General features: G+C 42.8%; 1 protein-coding gene across 5 annotated transcripts in view; it reads right to left on the bottom strand.

Moving 5' to 3' along the window:
* The window catches only part of SREK1 (splicing regulatory glutamic acid and lysine rich protein 1), a 114,943-nt gene that overhangs the window by 67,094 nt on the left and 22,487 nt on the right, over positions 1 to 25,362 (bottom strand). For 3 of the 5 annotated variants that reach the window (XM_088444043.1, XM_088444041.1, XM_088444046.1), the window contains exons 3-5: positions 6,552 to 6,673; positions 3,462 to 3,494; positions 2,097 to 2,306 (exon numbers count right to left, since the gene is read on the bottom strand). In XM_088444043.1, coding sequence (XP_088300169.1) covers positions 2,097 to 2,306; positions 3,462 to 3,494; positions 6,552 to 6,673 — 365 coding nt within the window. The remainder of the gene's footprint in view (positions 1 to 2,096; positions 2,307 to 3,461; positions 3,495 to 6,551; positions 6,674 to 25,362) is intronic. The other 2 variants (XM_088444045.1, XM_088444042.1) reach the window with 1 other exon arrangement.

A 25,362-nucleotide genomic window follows, 5' to 3' on the forward strand; every position in this document is an offset into this window, starting at 1 on the left:
GGGCAGTCTGTGGGGATGTCGGCCGCAGGCCATTTCGGTAGTTGCCCCAGCTATCTACCCTTGCCCCCTTCCTATTCCCACCACTGCCAGTCCCTAATCTCCTCCTTAACACCAATACTGCCCCAGCTACCTACCCTTGCCCCAATCCTACACGGCCTGTCCCTAACCTCCTCCTTGCCCCAATAATGCCCCAGCTATCTACTCTTGCCTCCTCCCTAGACCCAGCACTGCCTGTCCCTAACCTCCTCCTTGCCCCCAGTACTGCATCAGCTACTATCTACCCTCATCCCCCTCCCTACCTTTAGTAGTGCCCGCCCCTAACCTCTTCCTTGCCTCCACTACTGCACAAGCTGCTATCTACCCTTGCCCCCTTACTACCCCCAGCACTACCAAATTACGGGGGAACCATACACATTTTGTTCCTCGTAATCTTAGAAACCAGGACAGGCTGGGGTTAAGATTTACGGTGGGGGGCCCTATGTAATTTTTTTTTTACCCACTTTTAACCTGTTTTTTTACAGGTACAACACAAGCAGCTTACCATCTCACTGATATGTGCAGGCTGCTTGCTAGGGAGAGTTTTGCAGAGAGAAGACACTGCAATCTCGAGTGAGTCCTGCAAAACCAGCTACTCGGGAGAGAAATCTCCTGCAAACCCTGCTACTCGGCAGATAAATCTCGTTCTGCTTCACCATCAGCCATCTCACTCTCAGTTAAACTCCATTCTTTGTAAATTTGAGAGTCTCAGGTGCTTCAAATCACCCAAGTTTAGGTGAAGCTAATCGAGTTGAAAAAAAAGCAAACTCTCCCAGACTCGGTTCTTAGTAAATTCACCCCCTGGAGTGCTGCCTGTTCTTCTACTACTGTTATATTAATCTGAGAGGAAGGCAACAGGGCGCTTCCAGCTGTTTTTGAGATAGAGTGCCGGTCCGCTGTGAGATATATCTCTCTCTCTCTAAGTGTCCTAATCCAGACAAAAATCCAGCACTGGTGTGCTGGATTTTTGTCTGGATTAGGACACTTTGCTTTGTAATGAATTTAATCCTGGCACCCGCAATACTATGAGGTTTTGTGTGCGAGAGATATATAGATTTTATATATATATATATATATATATATATATATATATATAATAAATCACAAACTGTGAAGGCACTAACACTGGTGGTATGTAATTAAAAGGATGTTTTTATGCAATGGTGAGTGCCCTCACAGTTTATGATTTTTTTTGGATACAAGTGGACCTCCAGATTTTTTCTGATGGTGTCATTGAGGTTGCACCCCTAATGGACGGTATTGCTGGGCCTTATTGGAACACATTATATTATATATATATAATATATATATATATATATATATATATCTCTATTTGAGAGACAGGTACAATATAACTGCACCAAATGTGAGGTATAAAGAAGAATAAAGCACACTCTATTAGGTCATTTATCAGAACTGCTTGAGCTAAGGAGGATGGCTGGCCAGCGTTGTTGGGGTGGGTGGTTAAGAGCCTTTGGCGGGCTGCCTACAAAATGGTGCCCTATAAAGGGTGAGGGAGGAGCTAATGTGAAAAAGGCTCCTTTCCTGGGCCAACCATCATGGACTCCTGTTGGCTTAAGCAATGTCCCATCGTGTACAACTCCCCTATCGGCCCAGTGAGGAAGTGGAAAAGACGAGGGCTGCATCTCCCTTGACTTAATGAAGTCATCACGGTTTTGCCACAGAAACCACCATAATACAGAACCAGCGTTGTTACATTTCAGAACAGTATCCTAAAGTGAATGGTGTTAGTGTGGATTGGGTGCCCAGACACAGCGCTAACATCAGCAAATAAAACTCTACAGGGTCTCCGTCAAGGCTTGACACTTCCTCATATCCTGATAGTACACAGTTGAATCTAACAGAACAGAGATAGCGGTCTGAAGATCCTGCCTTGGATAAATAGTTCACAAGCATCGTGTCATGCCTCTCATGCAGTAGGTTATGGAGAAATGCAAATATGTCCGGACGTATTGGATGGCAGTCACTAATCCACAATATGACTTTTTGAAAAGATTTCTTAAGCCACAAGGAAGGACAGACGAGACACTGAAACTTACTACCTGGGAATTTAAATTTCCAACGTAAATTGTTCTCCTAATTTCATCAACCTTTGTGGGATCGACATTGCCCATTAAAGGCGGTTGTGGCAGTTCTCCAAGTGCTGGTAGGGCAGGTGTAAGAGCTGGAATAACAGGAGCGAGAGCTGGTATAACTGGCTCCAGTGGCGTTGGTAACGTTGCAGCCAGTGTGGTGAATGGAACACTGAGCTGAAGAGACAGAAAAAAGTGCAAGTTAACAGCGATTTTAAAGAGAATTTGTTAATCTTAAATGAAATAACCAGTAAATTACTAGTGACTATATTTGGGGTCTATTCTTTATCACAATTTCTACAAAAGCAGGTGAAAATTAACATTTTTGACCTGCTTTTGTAGAAAATAAGTGTCCGGCCCATTCATCAATAAGGTAATGCAGGAGATATCACAGATATCTCCTGCATTACCTTTCTCTCCCTATGTGGCCCGCTGTCCCCATACGATAATAATTAATCAAGCTCCGAAAATACAATATTTTTGGAGCTTGACTGCGGGAGCATTTGCCATCTTCACATGGCGTTTGCTCCCATTCGCAGTGCGCATCCCACTCCGGCTCCTTCCGCCGGGCATCGGGGCTTTGTGCGCCTGCATGAACTCTAGGCCACGCAGGCGCACTAGCACTGCCGCGTCGGCTCGGCAGTGCTACGTTTCACTGCTCCAAAAGCTGCAGTGAGGCCGTTCGGGTAGACAGCCAATTTTCGGATCAGCTGTCTCCGCGCCGGAGCAATGAATTGCTCCAGCGCTCACGGCGAGTTAGTATGTTACTTATCGGGGTCCGATAATTAATATAATGAATAGACCCCTTAGGATCCAGTTACCACAGGAATCACAGGCATCATAATATAGCACCTGTCATCTAAACACAATGGTGTATGAAATAGATATACGAACAAAAAAACACAGACGCCGTTTCTTCCTTATTCACCCTTTTACACGTCAGTATGAAACATGAAATTTTCTCGGCCACTATAAATATTAATGAACAGTAGAGTGAACATCCCCAATCCCAAGCACTGGCAAGGAGCATGCTCACTGCACCATACTCAGTACATGTAATTAGGGTCACTAACACCTGCCAGCTGCAGGTTACACAGAAAGTGCCTATGGCATATGTAAAGCTCTTACAAATAAAGTCTAAGGATTTCTAGGTTTTAAATATGTAAATAAAAAAAGCTTTGCCTGGACATATGAACTTGCATAATTGTTTGTTAAGTATAGGACCAATTTAAAGCCCAATACCATTCTCAAAGGCTATTGATCATCTCATCATTCTTAAGCTCTACTGAGATACATTTCACATTGAATTAAGTTTAAGGTAGCTTTCCTTACCAAAGGCACATCCACTTTCTCTCTTCTGAGAACCTACAGTCAGATAAATTGTTGTTAGGTGACTGCTTTACAATATGGCAACATCCCAATTACATAAACAGCTGCAAATTTCATCAGTCAAAGGCCTAAGAAGTTTGAGAAGTGTCATCTTCTTTCCTGCTTAAATTCATGATGGCAACCTTCTAGCATCATTGTGCAGGAAAGGTATAAGTAATCCCCAGCACAGAGTGCCCCAGGTCTGTGATGCCTATGTAGGTATTTTACAGGTGATGACCCTAACCAAATAGACCGTCTACCCTACAGTAATAGAAAGTGTTGGCTTTAAATTATTCAAATTTATATATAAAATATGTAAATGGTTTCTTACAAATGCCATCAACTTTTTTTGGTACATGCATCGATAAAGAAATTCTTGCGTAGCTGTTCTGATTCCATAAACCAAAGAATTAGGAGCACCAAATCAGATCAATGAGTCACAAACACTAATTCATTTTCATGCTGCCTTATGGTTGAAAAAAATATCTAACTAACTATAATTTACAAGTTATTAAAGTCTTAACTCCTTAAACAATGATTTTTTTCAACATAAATCGCTGTGGCAGTGAATAATATTATTTACTATTTTTACTTTGTTTGCTTCTTCAGATTGCTAGTAATGATGTAGAATTCTGTTCTTGCAGTGTCATGTAAATAACATGGGGGGGCGATTCAATGCAACATGATGTTTAATAGCCGCGGTAAGGAGTTCCCGCAGCTATTCAATTCAACACGTTGTTTGGGCACGCTAAGGAATTTTTCTCGCACCCCCTGGGGATGCGAGAAGAAATCTGTCTAAAGTGCCGGGGGCGCAGCTGTTTTTCTGCATAGAGTAGCGCTAACAGCCTAGCGCCCGCCACTTTAGTCAGAGAATGCCGGTTAACGCGCCTTAACACCCTTGTTAAGGCGCGATAACCGCCATTCTCCGACCACACAGCGCACTCAATTGAATAGCTCCGGGAGCTCGCTCCCGGCGTTATTCAATTTGCGTTGAATTGAATCGCCCCCTAGGCATCCACAATCACGTGAAAAAGGGAGCAGAGCAGCTTTGGTGAGCCTATCTGATCTCAATCTGCTCCATGCACTGTACCCTGCCCATCACATGACCTGCTTAGAGTTGTGAGCCTCTGTATTTATGAATGACAACCATATTTTAATGCCCTCCAGAGATTATGAAAAAGGGATAATGTGATACGTTATTAAGATATCCAATAATTTTCAGTCTATATCTCTTTTATTGAAAAAACAGCATTAACATGCAATACCTTATTTCAGAAATCAAATGGTAACAGTTAGCTCATATATATGATCATAATATTATGCATTTGACTCTGTGTCTTTCGAATCCTCAATGGGCCCAAAAACACACAATTTCAACGACCGTAAATTTCCAGTGAGTTATCAAGTGGATATATCAACAGTGTATTGTGATTATACGTGGTATGAGAATAGTTCTGAAAAGCTCCTGTATCTCCCTGAAGTAGTGATCTACTTTTAACCACTTGTCCGTCGACAGAGGTGATCAATGAGAGTCACTCACTCCAATACAGATGATCCAAAAGATTTCCTGCATCTGCTGTCAGCTCCCAGAGATGGAGCTGATGAGATTACAGAGAGACAAGCAAAAGAAGAGATAGGAAAAATTAATTAACACATGGGCAATTTATATGGATATCACAGATCAGATAAAACTTGAATGCCCAGTATTCAAGGCTGGACGCCCTACTAGGAGGCACAGTCATATAACACTCCTTGCAGATATGGGGGAGTGATTCCCTTGGTGAGGATTATCCTCACTATCTGCTGAGTGTTAACGTGGAATGCTAGAGTACCTTGAATACTGGGCATTCACTGTAAAGTATTACACATGCTGAGGAAACTCTGCTGGACTTGAATAGAATGGAGGCTTTCTTCTTTCATTTTTCCTTTGCATCTTGTTTATTGTTATTTCTACTTGTAAACTCATTATTGCTGTATGAATAGCATTATGCCTACAAAATGACAAGTGAGCTCATCTGATATACTTTTTTATACATTAACCAGTTACCTGCGATGAGTGTAGATAGGTGGATAAGGAGAAAAAAAAAAAAGTCATTATTGAAATTGCTGCCTTTTCTGAATATAGAAGAACTGCATATTGTCATATGTAGTAGAGAGTTTCTATATATTTTGAATATTTTCACCCTTATAAAAATAACCTTGAAGTCACGATAGTGATCTAATCTGCAGTTTTATCTGATCTGTGATATCCATATAAATTGCCCATGTGTTAATTAATTTTTCCTCTCTCTTCTTTTGCTTGTCTCTCTGTAATCTCATCAGCTCCATCTCTGGGATCTGACAGCAGATGCAGGAAATCTTTTGGATCATCTGTATTGGAGTGAGTGACTCTCATTGATCACCTCTGTCGACGGACAAGTTGTTAAAAGTAGATCACTACTTCAGGGAGATACAGGTGCTTTTCAGAACTACTCTCATACCACGTATAATCACAATACACTGTTGATATATCCACTTGTTAACCATCACTGGAAAATTATGGTCGCACAAACTGTGTTTTTTGGGCCCACTGAGGATTCGAAAGACACAAAGTCAAATGCATAATATTATGATCATATATACGAGCTAACTGTTACCATGTGACTTCTGAAATATGGTCTTGCATGTTAATGCTGTTTTTTCAATAAGAGAGATATAGACTATGAAAATTGTTGGATATCTTAACGTATCATTGCAACTCAAGGATCCTGATTTAATATACTTTTATTGATTTCTGCTGTTTCTGATTTGAGGGGAAAAAATCAGATTTATCTTTTCCTACAGAACACCAGATTTTGTGTATGTGAGTAGTTACTGTATGTCTGATCTTTGATGAGGCCAAAAAAAAGTTAAGTTTTAAACTTACAAGAGTGCCCCCAAATAAGGGTCTTCTTTTTCTACTTTCACACATTCTATTTAAAGAAAAACAAAGTCTGGGATTGCTGCTTTAAGTTTCTGTGACACTGTTGCAACCAAGTAGAAAAAAAATTAAATATAATGTATTGCAATACTTACAGATGCTAGGGAAGATGGAGTTGGAGTTGGGATAGGGAGCAGACCGGCCCCAGGAAGCAGGCTTGATAAAGAAGGAGCAGGAGCCAAAAGAGAGAGGGCCTTGGCTTCTTCTGGTATTTTACCTGCAGAAAAGAAAACACAATGTTACTATATGAAGGTTTAACGTCCTATTAATCCAGCTCACTTAAAAGCACTACATAAATCAAACAAAGAAAAAAAAAAAAAAGCTATCATAGCCTTAGTAAGAAAGAATAAGAACTTAAGGTAATTTTCTCCCCTCCTGTTATTAACCTGGTCTACAAGGAAACAAAACAAAAATGAGTAAAGCTTCAAACACTAAATCTCAAATTGGAATTTTACTTATATAACTGAATAGACAATTATTTAACACTTTGAGCTATGGGTCACCTGTACTGGAAACTTAAGGTTCATGAACCAAACGATATCAAGCATGGAGCCATTTCCCAGGGCGTTGATTTCACGCTGATCGAAAGTTGTGTTACACATGACAACCGTTCGTGTTGGCTGCATCACTAATAGCACACAGAACATCAGATACAGAAAAGAAGAACATTTTTTAAAGTTCAATCCCCAAAAAATGCAAGTTACCAAAATTTGTTGAAATAAACCAAAAAGTAAAGTAAGAATAAAAAAAAAAAAAAAAAAAAAGGGAGAATGAAAACAAGTCCTATTTAAATATCAATTCCTTCTCCACCACGATTATTTGAGCATTTTATTCGGGTTAGTTGATTGCAAGCTACAGGGTTCTAAACAATTCAAAGTTCTATAAATATCAAAGAAGAGGGTAGATTTAGTGCTGATGGTGATTATGGTAGATTAGATAAAACCATGCAAGGCTGGGTAAGGAATGGTGCAATCCTCCCAGATATGAAAGTCCTGTAATGTGTACATGAAATGCTTTGGGTTGTCATCACTTTGTCATGTGCCTCGGTGACCAGATATCCTAACATACTAGAAGCAAAACCTGTGGGATCTATGGACCTCATTCAGAGTCGGTCGAAGCGGCCGCACGGTCGTACGGAAAAAGGGGCCGGATATTCAAATGATTTCCAAGCAAGTTGCGTCCAAGTTCGGATCGGTAGTTGGCCGACCAAGGGGAGGAAGCGGTCGGAAGACTAAAAAATATGCCCCCTTCTCGTATGCTTTGCACGTCATCTCCGGGCATATAAGGATTAATCGAGACCATCGGGAACCATCGAAACTGGTCGTAGAGCTTAAGGTTGACCATACCCTATATTAAGCTCTACGATCATGTCAGTGTAAAAACCACCCATGTCACATGTGCCATGACGCTACTTTGTTAATTATGCACTCCCATAATCCGTATGCACTCCCATAAAACGCCGTTCGCATAATGAGGCACGCCTGCGTTCGGATCTCCACTCCCCCGTTTTCAAGCACCTTCCCCTGTTGCCACCCACAAACGCCTCCATCTGTCACTCAAACTACCGACCTGGCTGTGTTCAAGGAGAGAGAAATTTCTGATCGTAGCGGCTATTTTGCGCACGCGCATTGCGAACTTTACGCATGCGCAGTATAGTGAACATCGGTGGCGTACGACCGTGCGGCCGCTTCGACCGACTCTGAATGAGGTCCTATATCTGGGGTCCCGATTGCCAAAAGTGTTAAGGGGCCTATCCATTACACGACTTTGTGAACAATCCGACCAAAACCAAAACCTTTGTTCACAAAGTCTTTTAATGGATAGCCGGCAAGGAGCAGCGATGCGAGTGCACGCTGGGTCCTTACCGACCCAGACTATCTACTGAACACGCCCGTAAACCTGACGACGATCGTCAGGTTCGGCATGTTCAGAGATAGGAGGTCGGACTCTTGCACTGAATGACGTTCAGTGAACGCCGTTCTGTGCGGGCACCGCACCTCGGCGACCTGAAGGTCTGAGCAGCTAGACGTTCAGTCTTTCAGGTTGCCTAGTGGATAGGCCCCTTAATACATTCATTTTGGAGCTTATAACACAAGAAATCTGGCAATAAGAAACAGTGTAGCAACAGAAACGGAATGGAACACTAAAAAAGGAATATTGGATATTACACTAAAGTGCTATGAAAATAGGACACCAGTTAATATTCAATGCTGCATAATACATATACCGTAGTAAGAATACACTGCCATGGTGCTTTCGCCAAATACTTTCATATTGCCCTCTAACTAAGAAATCTCAGCAGCCATCACATGCTGCATAAAAAATAAATGGGCTATTACAAAAGGCATAAAACTGAACAGAAATAAATTTTCCCAATAAACTATAACCAACCGAAATCTGCACTTCCCTAAATGCAGCAAGACCCTAATATGGCTAGTGCGAAGAGTGTTACCATACAGGATTCTGTATACCTGGGCTGATGCTGCTGGTTGGACAGAGAGTAAGTGATGCACACATGGGTTATATGCCAGCTGACCAATGCTGCCAACAATTTTGCTACATACAGTATGGGCACATTTCGTGCACCTGATAATCAGGTGATCACTGAAACATTTCAAATTAGTAATGGGCAGAGGTGACAAATGAAAATAAGGTAAATACCAGTTTATTCAGCTGCTGTAATTGCTAAAATATCTCAAAACAGCATATTGCTGTAAATCTGTAACTATCCGAGCACTGGGGAGGGACGAGAATGAAAAGGCAAAACACAAGTAGTACTACATTTATGAAATTTTTAAATGGAAAAGTATCTGAAAGCAAAAAATACAATGTAACATCTTTTCTTGTAGGTTTCCCACATTTTTAAACTCTTAATATTGAATCTTGCGTATGTATGTATGTATGTATGGCGTTCCCGCTAGGCTGTTTTAGCAGGGTGAGGCGCCCTGCCCTCCTTCTGGAGGGCAAAAAGCACCCTGTCCTCCAGAAGGAGGGCAAAAAGCGCCCTGCCTTCCAAGTCCCTGAAAACTAAGGGTAGGACCAAGCACACTGATTATACAGATCTAGGAGTAATAAATGTCCATTCCTGTACCCATCCTGACCACTAGTACAAAGCGTGGGAACATTCCTTCAAAACAGAGCGGGCAAAACCTAAACAAAAGGACCACAGTAAGCCAAGTGTGCAAAACCAAAGAAGAATTGTTAGGACAAGTGAAAAGAGCCGAAAATAGTTTCCCTGTAGCACACATGGCTATGTTACGGGCAGAACTATACACCACCACAAAGTAGAGAACGTCAACGCGGTCAGCCAACAGATTCAGACGGAACGGTACCAACAGGCTAACAGGTCTACTGTGGAAAACAGAACGTGTTAAATTTAAGAAAGGCAGCAGCGATGTAAAAACCAGACATAAGTGATCAAAGTATGTTTCACAGTGTTCATCTGAAAATAATCCAGAGCACAATAGAAAATCCTTAAGACCTTTATTCAGGGACCAGACACCACGTCTGTAAACAAAGGGAGAAATTCATTGTACTGATAATCAAACTATGAATATCTTCACGAAAAAGCTCAAGAATCTTGTTTGCTTGTGCAGATAGTTATAACAACAAAGGTTTTCCACTGAACTAACTTGAAGTCATCTCAACATTCTGGTGCAATAGGAGGAGAGTGGGAGGCCTCAGCAGTAGATTAAAGTCTGAGGTAGGAGCAGGATCTAATTAAAGGAAGACCTCAATGTTCAGAAGAACAAGCCATTTAAGGCAAATAACAAGAGAAGCTGGAAGGAGAAAGTGAAATGATGCAAAAGGCTGCTGTAGGAAAATGGACTGTCCCGAAGACATTCCCACCTATATCACCACCCTCACCTACAGGCAATATTTATACTTTATATCCACTTGTAGAAGAACATACGCAAGAAGGAAATATGTAACCCATTGCTTTGACACAGACTTTTCATCCTGCAATAAATACACCCAATAGCTGCTGTAGGACTAGAAGCTATATTATCCATTCCAGCCAACTCAAACAGCGGGTGAAATGTCTGGATGAGACAGACCAACTCTTGGATTGGTGATAGGAATAAGAAATGCAGCCACTTGCAGTATAATTGCTCCTGTATGTAGAGGGACATTATACACTAGTCAAACTTGTTTCAACAGGTCAGTCCGAGGCTAAAGGGAACCATTAGTATAACTGTACTACATAGAAGGCATGAAAGAAAAGAAGAAAATAATAATCACAAAATATATAGAGTATTGTCAGAAAAGTCTATATAGTGGGCATGTAACAGCATTTTCTCTCATTAATAACACTTGGCCAATAAACATGAGGTAACTAGCAGATCACACATTAGTCAAATTACATACGGTATATGCCTGGCAGATACAATCAGTGCAAGGATGTAAAAGAGGTGAAAACAGAACAAAATCCTATTATGTGGCACATTCAGAGTTAGCGATATTTCCTCACACATACCACTGGTCATTCTATGCAAAGTATGCATATTAAATAGAATGTTCTCTGATAATTATACATCAGATCTGATACTAAAATAACAGGACATAGGGAAGCTGGCTGTCATGCTGGGCATACACTATAGAATTATCTTGTGGTTGCTGTTACATTGCTATCGAGCGTGACCCCTAGGCAATGGGGTTACCATTTCTTTAGGAAGTGCTAGGGGCAAAGCCACCATGTACCAACGCAACACATTAATTAGTTGCAAATTAACAATTTAAACTGAGTCTTGTCAAAGTAGTCGTGAATGATATTCTTGATAACTTTCATCTTAATTTAACAATAAAATATTAGTCTTTATTAGTCCAAATAAATATTTTTTAAAATGAGCACTAAAAGTTGTATAGCTGTGCCTAATTACAAGATTCAAACCCTCATTGCCTTATAGTGAGAGCCATTTAAACATGCCTCATTGTCCATAATATAAAGTACTGTGTAAGCCGAAAGTGACCCAACTTTAATGCCCTATTCCTCCCTTCTGAGGCAAAAGGCCTATCCAGAAAAAATATATGTTGTACTTTAAAGTTTGCTCTATTTAACGAATGTTGATTCAAGAAAATAGGTTGTGCTTCTTTTTTGCTATTTGACTTCAAAAGATGGTGGAAAACCTAACGCTGGATTTGTGAAAGCAATTTTAGATGACATCACAGGAACGAAGTAACTTTAAAGTCTGTTATTTTATGATTGTGATGGTGTCCACTTGGTTACTTAGCTATACTATTGTCATACTAAAATAATGTTTTCTTTTGGAGATATGGGCAGCTGAATTCCAGAAATATTTTTCCACAGAGATTTTTTTTGGCCTCATACTGTCAAAAGAGTAATTTTTGTGTAAGCCTTGTGGCAGTGATTTTTGAAATAAGCATCAAAAGTTGTATAAGCACTTTCACAGCTTCTGCTCTCATAGATCTGCCACAGCAATTACATTGCTGAATGTGCCCCGGGGAGTCGGTGACAGATCACCTACCTGCTCTACCAGGGCCACAACTCTACTACTATTGCATACTGTGAACTGAAACTTTACCAAAGTTAGTTCTACATATATACCAACCTTCATGCAAAATTTCATCAAAATCGGAGATGGTCAAGCGGGACAATTTTCTAAATTGGTCCACTTGATGTGGAATGACCCATAGTATTCTTTCCTCAGTTGGCCTGTTCTATCAAAACAGTGGCTATTATGCAGCGAGCCTGAAACTGCTGCCTGACTAATACCACAGGTCACAAGTGGGATGTCCCAGAAACAGCACGTCAGGACACCCCAAAGGTGCTTCTGCGCAGAAACCCATGCATCGCTTGACATGCAGACTGTGGAAGAAAGCTCTGAATACAAGCATTTTACAAGAGAGAAGGCTTTTTTCTTTGCTTTAAAAATACCCAACATGTCAGAAATATAAAAAAATAGTTTAGGGTGAATACACCATTTAATGCAAAGCAAATTTTCACTGTAATACAGAAAATCGACAACACAAGTTCCAATGAGGTATAGAAGAGAACAAAAAATAAGTAGCGTTTGTAGCCTGTGGGAAAACCCCTCCCTGAGCTAGCGTTATCCGTGTGGTCATTCGAGGTTTGTCTTCCAATGGTGCCTGGCAGCCTGTGAGAACAATGCTACATTTCACACGTGCTGCTACGGATTCAGTATGATTTACCGCCGGGTTCTAATCCCGACAGCGGCATCCCGGCAGAGGAGGAAATCCCGATCGTCCTAAGGTACGTATAAACTAACCTAATTCCCACTCTAACTCTAAACTCCCCCCTAAATGCCTAACCCTAATCCCCCTCCCCCACCTCCTAAACCTAAGTCCCCCAGGGGGGTGCCTAACCCGAACCTCTCCCTGGGGGTGGCCTAACCCCCCCACCCTTCCCATAGCCTAAACCTAACCTCTCGGGGGGTGCCTAACCCTGTCCCCCCCCCCGGGAACCCTAAACCTAACCCCCCCCCTGCAGCTCTCCACGCCCGTCACCCGCTTACCTTCGATCGGTAAGCCGGGTGTCGGGCTCCTGGCGTAGGGAAAAATGACAGGCGTTGGGATTTCGACGTCTGTCATTTAACCCTTGCCGGGATTATACAGTCGGGAAGCCGGCAGTTGTGATTCTGTCCATCGGCTTCCCGACTGTTTCCCGCCGCTACAGCCCATGTAACTCTCATGCAGCACAGGCAGACAGAGCAGGATCACCAGGGACACACTGCCAACAGAAGAAAATCCGAGTGGTGCATTGACTATTACAGATGTAGCAGATTGCCAGGATTCAATTAAATGAAGTGATGAATTTATAAGGGCTGTAGGGACCAGAACCATCAAACACACAAAAGAAAGAGCACAGACAAATCTTCCCAAATTTGGAGACTGTATTAAAGGAGTGCTTAATCTACATTTGCTATGCCAAGGTGCAATTGTCCTAAAATGGAAATCAGGTCAGCCCCCATCCGCACCCCACAATGTGAAATGCATGTAGAGGAATTGCTTGTTCTCATAGGTACATTCAAGAAAAAAATCACAATTGGAGAAATTCAATCGTTTTTTCGCGCCCAAAGTGAGGGGAGATCAGGGGGCGATGGTCAATGGTTTTGTGCGCCCATGCCTTTTTGCGCATGTCACGCCCAAATAAACTGGGTTTTACCACGTAAAACAGCTAAACCTGTCTAAAGTCCTGGTTAGCACACCCAAACAGCAGTTTGGACACCTAAAGACTTTTCGCCGATTCCTGCTCGCTACCTCAGGGGGCTGCGGGCAAAACTCATGCCATTGCGCACGTAGGCAGGAACAATTTAATAGCTACAGTCGGACGCACAATACTGCTGCAGATGGCGAAAACAAATCCCCCCCCCAAATATCTGAAACTACGTTCATATGACATCTCTCAGGTACATCCCATCACACTACGTTAGGTTTTGGAGCTGTAGTTCAAGACCACTTACATAAAAACAGTCACCAGCCAATGTAATCAGTATAGCAAAGTGATCACTGGACCTAAGGATCAATTCTATGTACTAGTAACAATAAGCAGCCCAAAATAAATGGATATTAACTAGTTCTTTCCAAGACAAATCTACATTTTACAAGATTTAACTTAGCTTGTGATAAATATGCAAATATTGATAGCTACTTAAATGTTAGAAACTATACATCCTAAAATGCACGAAAGATTATATATATATATATATCTATCTTTGTGAATACATTTATGTACCATGCAATCCTGAAATTGTGTTTTTTGGTGTGTGCAGCTGATATACACACACACAGATGTGTCCTCACTCGTCTTTGCTGCAGTCATGGTAAAGAGTCCCTCTCGGCGCGCTTGGTCCCGTGAGACTCTGCTTGCACCGGGCGTCTTTTTTGTTGCTGAAAATGCGTCTAAGTCGCATACGGGACGCAGATTTGATATGCAGCACTTGTATATAGGTGTGCAACTGAATCAATCAGCAAGCAAAGTGCTCAGTCTCACAAAAGTGTCACATATCAAATTAATCAGCACAGTGCGATGAAAGTCTTAACAAGGAACAAAATCTTTATAATACAGTCTTGTTCACACATATATGCAAGAACGTTTGTACACTCCACTTGTGGAAATCACAGAGAACACTACATGATGCTACGGATTGCAGTGAGAGATCTATTGTTCCCGCTACGCTGTTTTAGCTGGGTGCTGCGCCCTGCCTGATTTTAAAGGAGCAAAATGCACCCTGCCCTTTTAGCAATGCCCTGTTAAAACAGCCTGCCCTGTGCCTTCCCCACCCATGGGCTGCAGTATCCAGCTGGTGGGAAAAGTTGTGGTGACCGATGTCCGCCGGGTGAATAGATGCCGTGCACATCTTTTCACCGTGAGGGTAGAGCTTGGGGGAAGACCAGCACCTCCGTAAGTGCTGGGCACTTCCCCAGGTGTGACAAATTTGGGGCATGTCTTTGTGACTGCCCATACCATCACACCTTCCCACGCTCTACCAAGAACACTATAACACTATATAGATATGCTGAAATGCAAATAACAGATCCTTTGTAGTTCAAGAAATCATCCAATGGTGTAGAACATAGCGACATAAAATCGGAAACAGTTATACTCTTGGCTGTACAGTATTACTGTACAAAGTGTGGATATTGTTTGAAGAATTACACTGTATGGCAATGGTTAGGTAATATGATTCATGGCTAAATCTAGTTTGGCAAATTAATTAAAATCGGACAAGATATAAAGCTACTTTCTATTATACATGTAAATATTACACAATATACAAACACCTACTATGTATAGTTAAAGATCAGAAAACAGTATTAAAAAAAATAAATAAAAAAGGAAGAAAAAAGAAACAAACAAAAAAAAAAAAAAACACACTGAGACAGGGCGTCCATCTTCGGCAGTCAGACTCCAAGCTCATCCTCACATGAAGTTTTTCCCTTGACGGCTGGTTTAGTGGCATGGCAAACAGTGCCTTACTCAGGCATGTGTAACAGGTCTGCCTTGGCCAGGCTAGTCATCTAATAATGCACATATAAAATCACACAAAACAAAAAAAGAAAAAAAGAAAAAAAAAAAAAACATACAAAACCAAATTGTTAAAATCCGTCTACTTTGAAATATGGACACAAAAAGAAAATGAATGTTCTGCAAGTTGCTAATTTCCCAACAATGTCCCCTTTAAATTAGTTAAATACATTGACATTTCAAGCAAGATTCATTTATTTATCAGGAATTTATAGAAATTTAGTGAAACAATTACAAAACTCATTTAAGTAGCGATATGTCAGCAATAGCAGCTTTTAAAAGATAAGAAATAAAGATAAGTAATAGGAAGTATATGTTTACTAGATGCTTAAGATCTATTCACATAAGTATTTTATGCTGCAACCAATAAGGATTTTAAGGCACACTAACCCAATTTTTCTATTTTTTTCTCATATGATTTATGTAAAGGAGCTATAAACAACATTAAGATTTCCACAAAAAAAAAAAAAACTATGTACATTCTGTTATATTAATTACCTATTACAAACAGCTATTAAACAGACTATTTCCACCACTCGCCCTCCATATTGCATATAGTTACGTTCTTACCACCAGACGTTTTACCTCTAAGTGGGGAGGAAAGCAGCAGAGAGAGAAGAAGAGCAGGGGGAAGGGGACAGCAGCAGAGAGAGAAGAAGAAGAGCAGGGGGAAGGGGACAGCAGCAGAGAGAGAAGAAGAAGAGCAGGGGGAAGGGGACAGCAGCAGAGAGAGAAGAAGAAGAGCAGGGGGAAGGGGACAGCAGCAGAGAGAGAAGAAGAGCAGGGGGAAGGGGACAGCAGCAGAGAGAGAAGAAGAGCAGGGGGAAGGGGACAGCAGCAGAGAGAGAAGAAGAGCAGGGGGAAGGAGACAGCAGCAGAGAGAGAAGAAGAGCAGGGGGAAGGAGACAGCAGCAGAGAGAGAAGAAGAGCAGGGGGAAGGAGACAGCAGCAGAGAGAAGAGGAGCAGGGGGAAGGGGACAGCAGCAGAGAGAAGAAGAGCAGGGGGAAGGGGACAGCAGCAGAGAGAGAAGAGGAGCAGGGGGAAGGGGACAGCAGCAGAGAGAGAAGAGGAGCAGGGGGAAGGGGACAGCAGCAGAGAGAGAAGAAGAGCGGGGGAAGGGGACAGCAGCAGAGAGAGAAGAAAAGCAGGGGGAAGGGGACAGCAGCAGAGAGAGAAGAAGAGCAGGGGGAAGGGGACAGCAGCAGAGAGAGAAGAGGAGCAGGGGGAAGGGGACAGCAGCAGAGAGAGAAGAAGAGCAGGGGGAAGGGGACAGCAGCAGAGAGAGAAGAAGAGCAGGGGGAAGGGGACAGCAGCAGAGAGAGAAGAGGAGCAGGGGGAAGGGGACAGCAGCAGAGAGAGAAGAAGAGCAGGGGGAAGGGGACAGCAGCAGAGAGAGAAGAAGAGCAGGGGGAAGGGGACAGCAGCAGAGAGAGAAGAAGAGCAGGGGGAAGGGGACAGCAGCAGAGAGAGAAGAAGAGCAGGGGGAAGGAGACAGCAGCAGAGAGAGAAGAAGAGCAGGGGGAAGGAGACAGCAGCAGAGAGAAGAGGAGCAGGGGGAAGGGGACAGCAGCAGAGAGAAGAAGAGCAGGGGGAAGGGGACAGCAGCAGAAAGAGAAGAAGAGCAGGGGGAAGGGGACAGCAGCAGAGAGAGAAGAGGAGCAGGGGGAAGGGGACAGCAGCAGAGAGAGAAGAAGAGCAGGGGGAAGGGGACAGCAGCAGAGAGAGAAGAGGAGCAGGGGGAAGGGGACAGCAGCAGAGAGAGAAGAAGAGCAGGGGGAAGGGGACAGCAGCAGAGAGAGAAGAGCAGGGGGAAGGGGACAGCAGCAGAGAGAAGAGCAGGGGGTAGGGGACACCAGCAGAGAGAGAAGAAGAGCAGGGGGAAGGGGACAGCAGCAAAGAGAGAAGAGGAGCAGGGGAAAGGGGACAGCAGCAGAGAGAGAAGAGGAGCAGGGGAAAGGGGACAGCAGCAGAGAGAGAAGAGCAGGGGGGACAGGTGTGGCAAAGAGGAAAAAGCAGGGGTAGTGGGGGTGTGGCAAAAAGGAACTAGCAGGAAGAAAGTGCAGGAGAGTGAAGAACCGCCAGGCAGCGTAAAGGGCCGGGAAGGAGGGCATGGTAGCTGCTCTGCTGGGTGTAAGCAAGCTCACCGTCTTACCACAAAAATAGACAGACATACGGCATTTCCCCAATTAGGGGTACATTCAATTTTTAGCAATGTGTAGCCGTGATGCTTGGCTGAACACATCCCCATATATTATAGTAGCCTCTGTAAGGTGTGAGGAAAAATTTGTGATGTTACTGGTCACAAAGTGCCTTTACCCAAGCGTTATAGGAGGCCTTTTGTGACCCTTTCAGAGAATTTAATCTGCCCCTCAGACTAATGCTGGATACAGAAATAAAGTAAAACCAAGGGCCAAATGGAATAGGGTGAGAGTTTAGAAAATGTGAGAGGTTAACAGTAAACTCTCACACTTTAACTGGGCCAATGTAATAAATAGAGAATATGCAAACTCGATTGTTTTTAGACTAAAAAAACCTCTCAATTTACACTCTCATCCAGATGCTTTCCCAGTTTGAAGATAAAACTGGACCTTAGTTTACTGCTAAACTCTGACATTTTGTAAACTCTCACCTTATTACATTTGGCCCCAGGTGTCCCAGGTAAGGCATCATAACTACTGACACCATAAGCTGCAGCAGCATTGTGGTTTTGAGAAACCTGCCTGTTCCATTGTGTGAGTTTACCCAGGTATACACATTGGGGTCAATGAAAGGACCTCAAATGACCTCCTTAATGTAAGTAAAAATACATTACACTTGCAGAGGGAGGCACCGTTATGGGTAACCAGTCGTTGCCTACATAGAAGTTACAAATGAATTTTTAGCAGGAATCACCCAGTTCATTACAGCATCGACAAATCAAGTGGCAAGATGCAACACAAACAGAAGAAATCAGCTTTGATTTGTTCTTCTGGGAAAACGCCCAAGAGTTGCCAGCAATTTACTAGAGCAGAGTAGCTGTAGCAGCTCAGCTATACAATGCACTTCTGCAGCAAGCATACCTGATATAAAGGTTTGGAAGAACATAACCAAGAACTTTAGTCAAGGAAAAATCTATACAAATTCCTTGAGGCTGAGAGAAGCTCACACTGGCAAGATTGGATTAGTGATGCTTAAATGACTAAACTTTTTATTTTTTTCTTACAATGAAGAAGTTTGTCAGCAGCGCACTGTTGAGCAAACCATGCCGACACCTTACTAAATGTTAAAGCATTGTAACCGTGTCGGTAGCACAAGTTTAAAGAGGACGGTATGACGCGGTTACAATGTTTTAACTAACATTAGTACTGTTGGCAACGGTAGCTCGACATCACGCTGCCGACAAACGGATTCAGCATGAATTGAGTAGAGCTGGGAGGGAGCGCCTGGAGCAATTGAATTCAGCGCACTGTTTAGTCGGACTAATGATTTCTTCTCACATCCTCCTGAGGGTACGAGGAGAAATCCGACTAAAGTGCCGGCCGTGCGTTGCTAACAGTCTCGCGGCCAGCACTTTAGCCGGAGAATGACGGTTCTTGCGACTTAACACCCAGGTTAAGTCGCGAAAACCGGCACTCTCAGACTTACCTACTTTAGGACAAAGTAAACATCATGGTGAATTGAATAGCTCCAGAAGCTCCCTCCCGGCGCTGTTCAATGGTTGCTGAATTGTTGATTTGTGAATGTTTGAAAAATAACCAATTCCTGTTTAGCATTGTCCTATATTTTCAGAAATAGGACTGTACCGACGCTGTATAGGACAGCTACAAATGAACTGTGTCGCTGCCCTATAAAGGACTAATTAAACAGCGCTGAACCTTTAAGGATGCATGTAAACATAGAATATAATACACAAGTCGCCACGCTCATTACTTAAAATAATTCCTCTTTTCCTCTGAAATCGTCCTGTTTTGGAAGCCAAATGTCAATAGACTGCTCCTGACTCTCACAAGTAGTCTGCTTACATTCCCAACCTGGACATCAGTTAATAAAGAAATACACCATAGATAGGCATTAATTAGAGGTAGAGAATAGATAAATCAAATTTGAAAGGCATTATAAGAAGGAAAGATCAATTCTATAAATACAGCATCCATCCAGTAATAGAAAGATTTCTCCCTCTACTACAGCTTTTGACATATTGTGTTTCTTCTCTAGTAAGCCAATATATAGTGTCATACCGACTTTGTCATGTAAGGAGCTAGGTTCAGTTTTAGGCAGCCCATGCTGAAAAAACAGGGACTATTTCTGCTGTAGGAGGTTTGACAGAAGTTTTATACTAGGGCCAGAGGGAAGCATCAGAGTTGCACTGTAACAATAAGGAGGACCTGCAAGTCAATGTTCTGTTCTAATTTAAGCTAAGGGTCTATACCCATTATTATTACTATTGAAACATTTTCTGTTTGCAATGAAACACAGGCAGGTATTTCATGCAATTACAGGTCACTTTGAACAGCTTTCAGGTGGTAAACACAAATCTCTGTATGGACACAATTTATAAATCAAGCGATAAAAGTTTATCATGTGAAAGAACTGCACATAACCTGCAGGGGAATATGTATTTCAAAGCAGTTCTTAAGCTGGCCACACACTAGACCAACTTACATCCAACCAGCCAACTCGTCGATTGGTTGGAATGAAAATCTGGTAACGTATTGGAGTAACTGATGATCAGCAATTTGCTCCTAAATGCCAGAAAACAGATGAAAATGGTCGTTCAGACAAGTTTGTTAAATGTTTGATCTAAACTATTTGTTCAAACAACAGTTTTGGTCCATTTTCCAGTGTTTGGGAGCAAATTGCTGATTGTATACCTTACCAGATTTTCATTCCAACCAACCAACTAGTTGGCTGGTTGGACAGATAATCTTTAGATGTGTGGCCAGCTTTAGGCTGGGTACACACCTAACGATTTTCTTTCCAATCATAGAATTAGTTGATTGGTTGGAATGAAAATCTGGTAAGGTATGAAAGCAAATGACAATCAGCAATTTGCTCCCAAATACCGGAAAATGGACAAAAACTGTTGTTTGTTAAATGTTTAATCTAAACAATTTGTTCAAACTTGTCTGAACGACCATTTTCATCTGTTTTCTGGCATTTAGGAGTAAATTGCTGATAATCAGTTACTCCCATACGTTACCAGATTTTCATTCCAACCAATCAACTAGTTGGATGGTTGGACAGAAAATATTTACGTGTGTGTGCAGCTTTAGAGCTCTATAGATTTTCAGCAATATCCAGGTCACAACCTAGACTTATCCATTTATCCCCCCAACCTGAGAGCGGAGCCACAAAACCGCCCCATTATGGAAACTTTGTTCACAAACTGTGGCTAACTTTAAGGGAATGTGTAGGTGCAGTGTATAATTTGCTCACACTATGCCAAATGTACAAACACAGGAAAGTTTCTGCCATTCTGCTCTGACCCATAGATTACGCCGTCACCCATGTGAGGAGCAGAGCTATGCAGGTGGACTGACCAATGTCTGCAATGTGGAAATTATTCATCTGGATTAGCTCTTAAGGTGCATACACACACAATGATTTTTTGAACGATCATTTAACGATATCGTTTAACGATAATCGTTTGAAAAAATCGTTCACTTTCTGAGTCAAACGATGAACGATTATTGTTCATGCGCGTTCACGTTTGTAGTTCAGTCAGACTTGTCAACTCAACGATTTTCATTAAGTTAATATGCAAAAATCGTTTGTAGTTCATAAAAATCGTTCATTACATTTAAATGAACATAGTAAATGAGCAACTTTAGTAAACGATTTTAGTTAATTTTTTCAAGGTAGAAAATAGTTTACTAAAATCGTTCATTAACTCAATCGTTGTGTGTGTATGCAGCTTTAAGGTGCATACACACACGATTTTTTGAACGATTATCGTTAAACGATATCGTTTAACGATAATCATATGTAAAAATCGTTCACTTTGAGTCAAACGATGAACGATTTTCGTTCATGCACGTTCACATTTGTAGTTTGTAGTTCAGTCAGACTTGTCAACTCAACGATTTTCAGTAAAAGAATATGCAAAAATCGTTTGTAGTTCTAAAAAATCGTTCATTACATTTAAATGAACATAGTAAATGAACAACTTTAGTAAACGATTTTAGTTAATTTTTTCAAGGGAGAAAATAGTTTACTAAAATCGTTCACTAAAATCGTTCATTAACTAAATCGTTGTGTGTGTATGCAGCTTAACTGTATCATCAATTAATGACAACGACTTGCAGCTCATCTGACTGTTAACTGGGGAATAGAAATGAGTGTCCAATTTTTGAGCAGCAACAATGATTTTATTTTTCTCATAAAAGGACTAAACATGTACCATGACCTGGCATATGGATGGACCTGCTTGCAGCTCTATACTTCTTTCTAGGCAGCTTTCTTCACTTAGCTGGCAGCTGTGATGTAGGAAAGGAGCATGGCGACTCTCACATGCATACCAAAATTCCATAACTGAAAATTGGAACTAATTAGACAAGGTAATGATGTGCCAAAATTCCATCTAAGTCAGTCCATGCTGTAAAATGTCACACACCTTTTTCTGACAAGCCTATCCCCTTTGTTCACTGACTGTCAAACTGCTGCAAATTTGCCCACGGGATTAAAAACTGTAATAATATGGACTGCAAAACCATTGTATTTATTACTAGTGACATTTTAAATACTGCAGACAAAAAAAAAAAAAAGAAAGACAAAAATCGACGCTATGAAAACCTGCTGCTTAGTGAACATAGCCCCGGGACTTTAGAGCAAGTATGTTCTTACACCAAATCATTGTATTTATATACAGGGAAACCTTAGATTCTTTGCCCTCCTGAGTAGAGGGAGTATAGGAAAAAGTTTTGTTTTTTTTTGGCACCAAGTTAAAAAATATTTGCTGAACAGTGTCAAGTCCCCAAAAATAAACATTAATAATAAAAAAAAAGAGAGACCAATTTTTAAAACAGATGTAGCATTAGACATAAAACAATTAGTTATGTTACCTGTAAAGGCATTTTTTTTTTTCTTACAAACACAACGTCATTGAGCGACTTTGGTTATGTGGTGAAAGGTGTTTTACCCTGAGCTGTTTTACCCTGAGCTATATTCAAAATATATAACATTACAAGTTAAATTATATGTGTTGAGCTACATAAACACTCAGCTGTGTCAACAAGGAGCTGTGTCAACTAGGAACAAGGTGATTAAAAAAAATATTGTAAATGTGTGTATAAAATATGAGATATGGTAAGAACTTACCTTTGTTATCTCTATTTCTACGAAGTCCATAGGGTTCCACAGGATACCTTGGGGTATAGGTGATGACGTCAGGCATCGGGCACCATAGAGTTAAGTTTTCAGCCACCCAGGATGCACTAGGGTCCCCCTCCTATACCCCGCCACCGAGCCAAGGCATCTCAGCCATAGGCTGGAGGAGGAGAAGGAAGAGAAAAAAGATCTGGACACACACAAGAATCACATTCTCACCAGAGGGAGACGGGAAAACCAGGTGCGACAGGGCGGGAGTCCTGTGGAACCCTATGGACTTCGTAGAAATAGAGATAACAAAGGTAAGTTCTTACCATATCTCATATTTTCTACATCAGGGTCCATAGGGTATCCACAGGATACCTTGGGGATGTCCCAAAGCAGTATCCTTCAAGGGTGGGGACGCTCCTGTGCTGAAAGGAGAATCCGCCGCCCGAAGGAAGCATCCTGAGAGGCAAAAGTGTCAAACGCGTAATACCTCACAAAGATATGGACAGAGGACCACGTGGCAGCCTTGCAGATCTGGACTGCAGAGGCACCACGTCGAGCTGCCCACGAAGGACCCACAGACCTAGTGGAATGAGCCCTCACAGAGGATGGAACCGGAAGGCCTTCATGAAGATAAGCCTCTGAAATAGCCATACGAATCCAACCTGCCAAAGTTTGCTTTGAAGCAGGCCAACCCTTTTTACGGAAGCCATAGAGGACAAACAAGGCGTCCGACTTCCTAAACGAGGAAGTACGGTCAACATAAATCCTTAAGGCCCGCACAACGTCTAAAGTGGCCTCACCCACTGAAAGGCCGGCACAACGATTTCCTCGTTGATATGGAAACGTGAAACAACTTTGGGAAGAAATTCAGGACGAGTGCGCAGCACTGCCCTGTTCCCATGAAAAATCAGGAAAGGGGGTCTACAGGATAGAGCCCCTAAGTCAGAAACACGTCTGGCCGAAGCGATGGCCAGAAGGAAAATAGTTTTAGCTGTCAGCCATTTAAGGTGCACTGAGCCCAGTGGTTCAACCGGCGGTACCTGGAGAGCCCTCAGGACCACAGCTAAATCCGAAGGCGCCACCGGTGGAACAAATGGCGGCTGAATTCGAAGAACACCTTGCATAAAGGTGCGCACATCAGGGATTGTAGCAATCCTACGATGGAACCAGACGGACAGGGCAGACACCTGCACCTCCAGAGAAGCAAGGCGAAGTCCATGGTCTAGTCCCGCCTGTAGGAAGCTAACACTCTAGACAGACGGCACTCCCGAGGTGCATAACCTCTCGGCCGACACCACTGGAAGAACGTATGCCACACACGATGGTATATTCTTGCAGAAGAAGGCTTCCGAGCTCTTAGCATAGTTCGTACTACAGAGCTGGAAAACCCCCTAGACCTTAACATGGCCGTCTCAACAGCCACGCCGTCAAAGACAGCCGAGTCAGGTCCGGGTGAAGACAAGGACCCTGAGACAGTAGGTCCGGTCGTAGCGGCAACCGCAGAGGACTGTCCGTGGACAGACCCTGAAGGTCTGAGAACCAGTGCCACCTGGGCCACGCGGGAGCTATCAACAGGAGCGTCCCTCCTTCCTTTTGAATTTCCGGATTACCCGTGGAAGAAGGGAAAACGGAGGAAGAGATAAGCAAACCGGAACGTCCACTGGACGGACAGAGCATCCACCAGAGACGCCTTTTCGTCTCTTGTGCGAGACCCGTACACCGGCAACTTGTTGTTGTGCCGTGACGCCATGAGGTCGATCTCTGGAAGACCCCACCTGTCCACTAGAAGTTGAAAGACGTCCTGGTGCAGAGACCACTCCCCCGGATGAACGTCCTGGCGACTGTCCCAGTTGAGAACTCCCGGAATGAATACTGCTGATATGGCCGGGAGACTGCTCTCCGCCCAGACCAGGATGCGGGACACCTCTACGAGTGCCACCCGACTTCGGGTTCCTCCTTGCCGATTTATGTAGGCCACGGTGGTGGCGTTGTCCGACTGGACCTGCACGGGGTGACCTTGGAGAACCCGCTGTGCCTGCAGGAAAGCATTGAAAACGGCGCGGAGTTCCAAGATGTTTATCGGAAGCTCCTTTTCCACCTGAGTCCATCTGCCCTGGAACAAGTGTGGACCCGTGACCGCTCCCCAGCCCCGAAGGCTGGCGTCCGTTGTCAATAGGACCCAGTGCGCCACCCAAAACGGACGACCCTTGTTGAGATGGGTCGTCTGCAACCACCAGGCAATGGACAGGCGAACCTCCGGAGTGAGCACCATCGTCATATATAGATATCTGATTATGATTTTTGTGGAAATATGTATGAACCAAACAGATACCTGAACCTGTATGATCAGTCCCACAGCAGTGATCAGCACCGGGCACCAATGAAACTGAGATGCCTTGGCTCGGGGGCGGGGTATAGGAGGGGGACCCTAGTGCATCCTGCTGATCACTGCTGTGGGACTGATCATACAGGTTCAGGTATCTGTTTGGTTCATACATATTTCCACAAAAATCATCATCAGATATCTATACTCCGATTTGGTATATATTTGTTAGGAAGGGATGCGTGCTCCAGACCCACCTTGAAAAAGACCCCAGTCAGG

The sequence above is a fragment of the Taudactylus pleione genome, unplaced genomic scaffold (assembly GCF_031769625.1).
Source record: "Taudactylus pleione unplaced genomic scaffold, aTauple2 ptg000345l, whole genome shotgun sequence".
Lineage (NCBI taxonomy): Eukaryota > Metazoa > Chordata > Amphibia > Anura > Myobatrachidae > Taudactylus > Taudactylus pleione.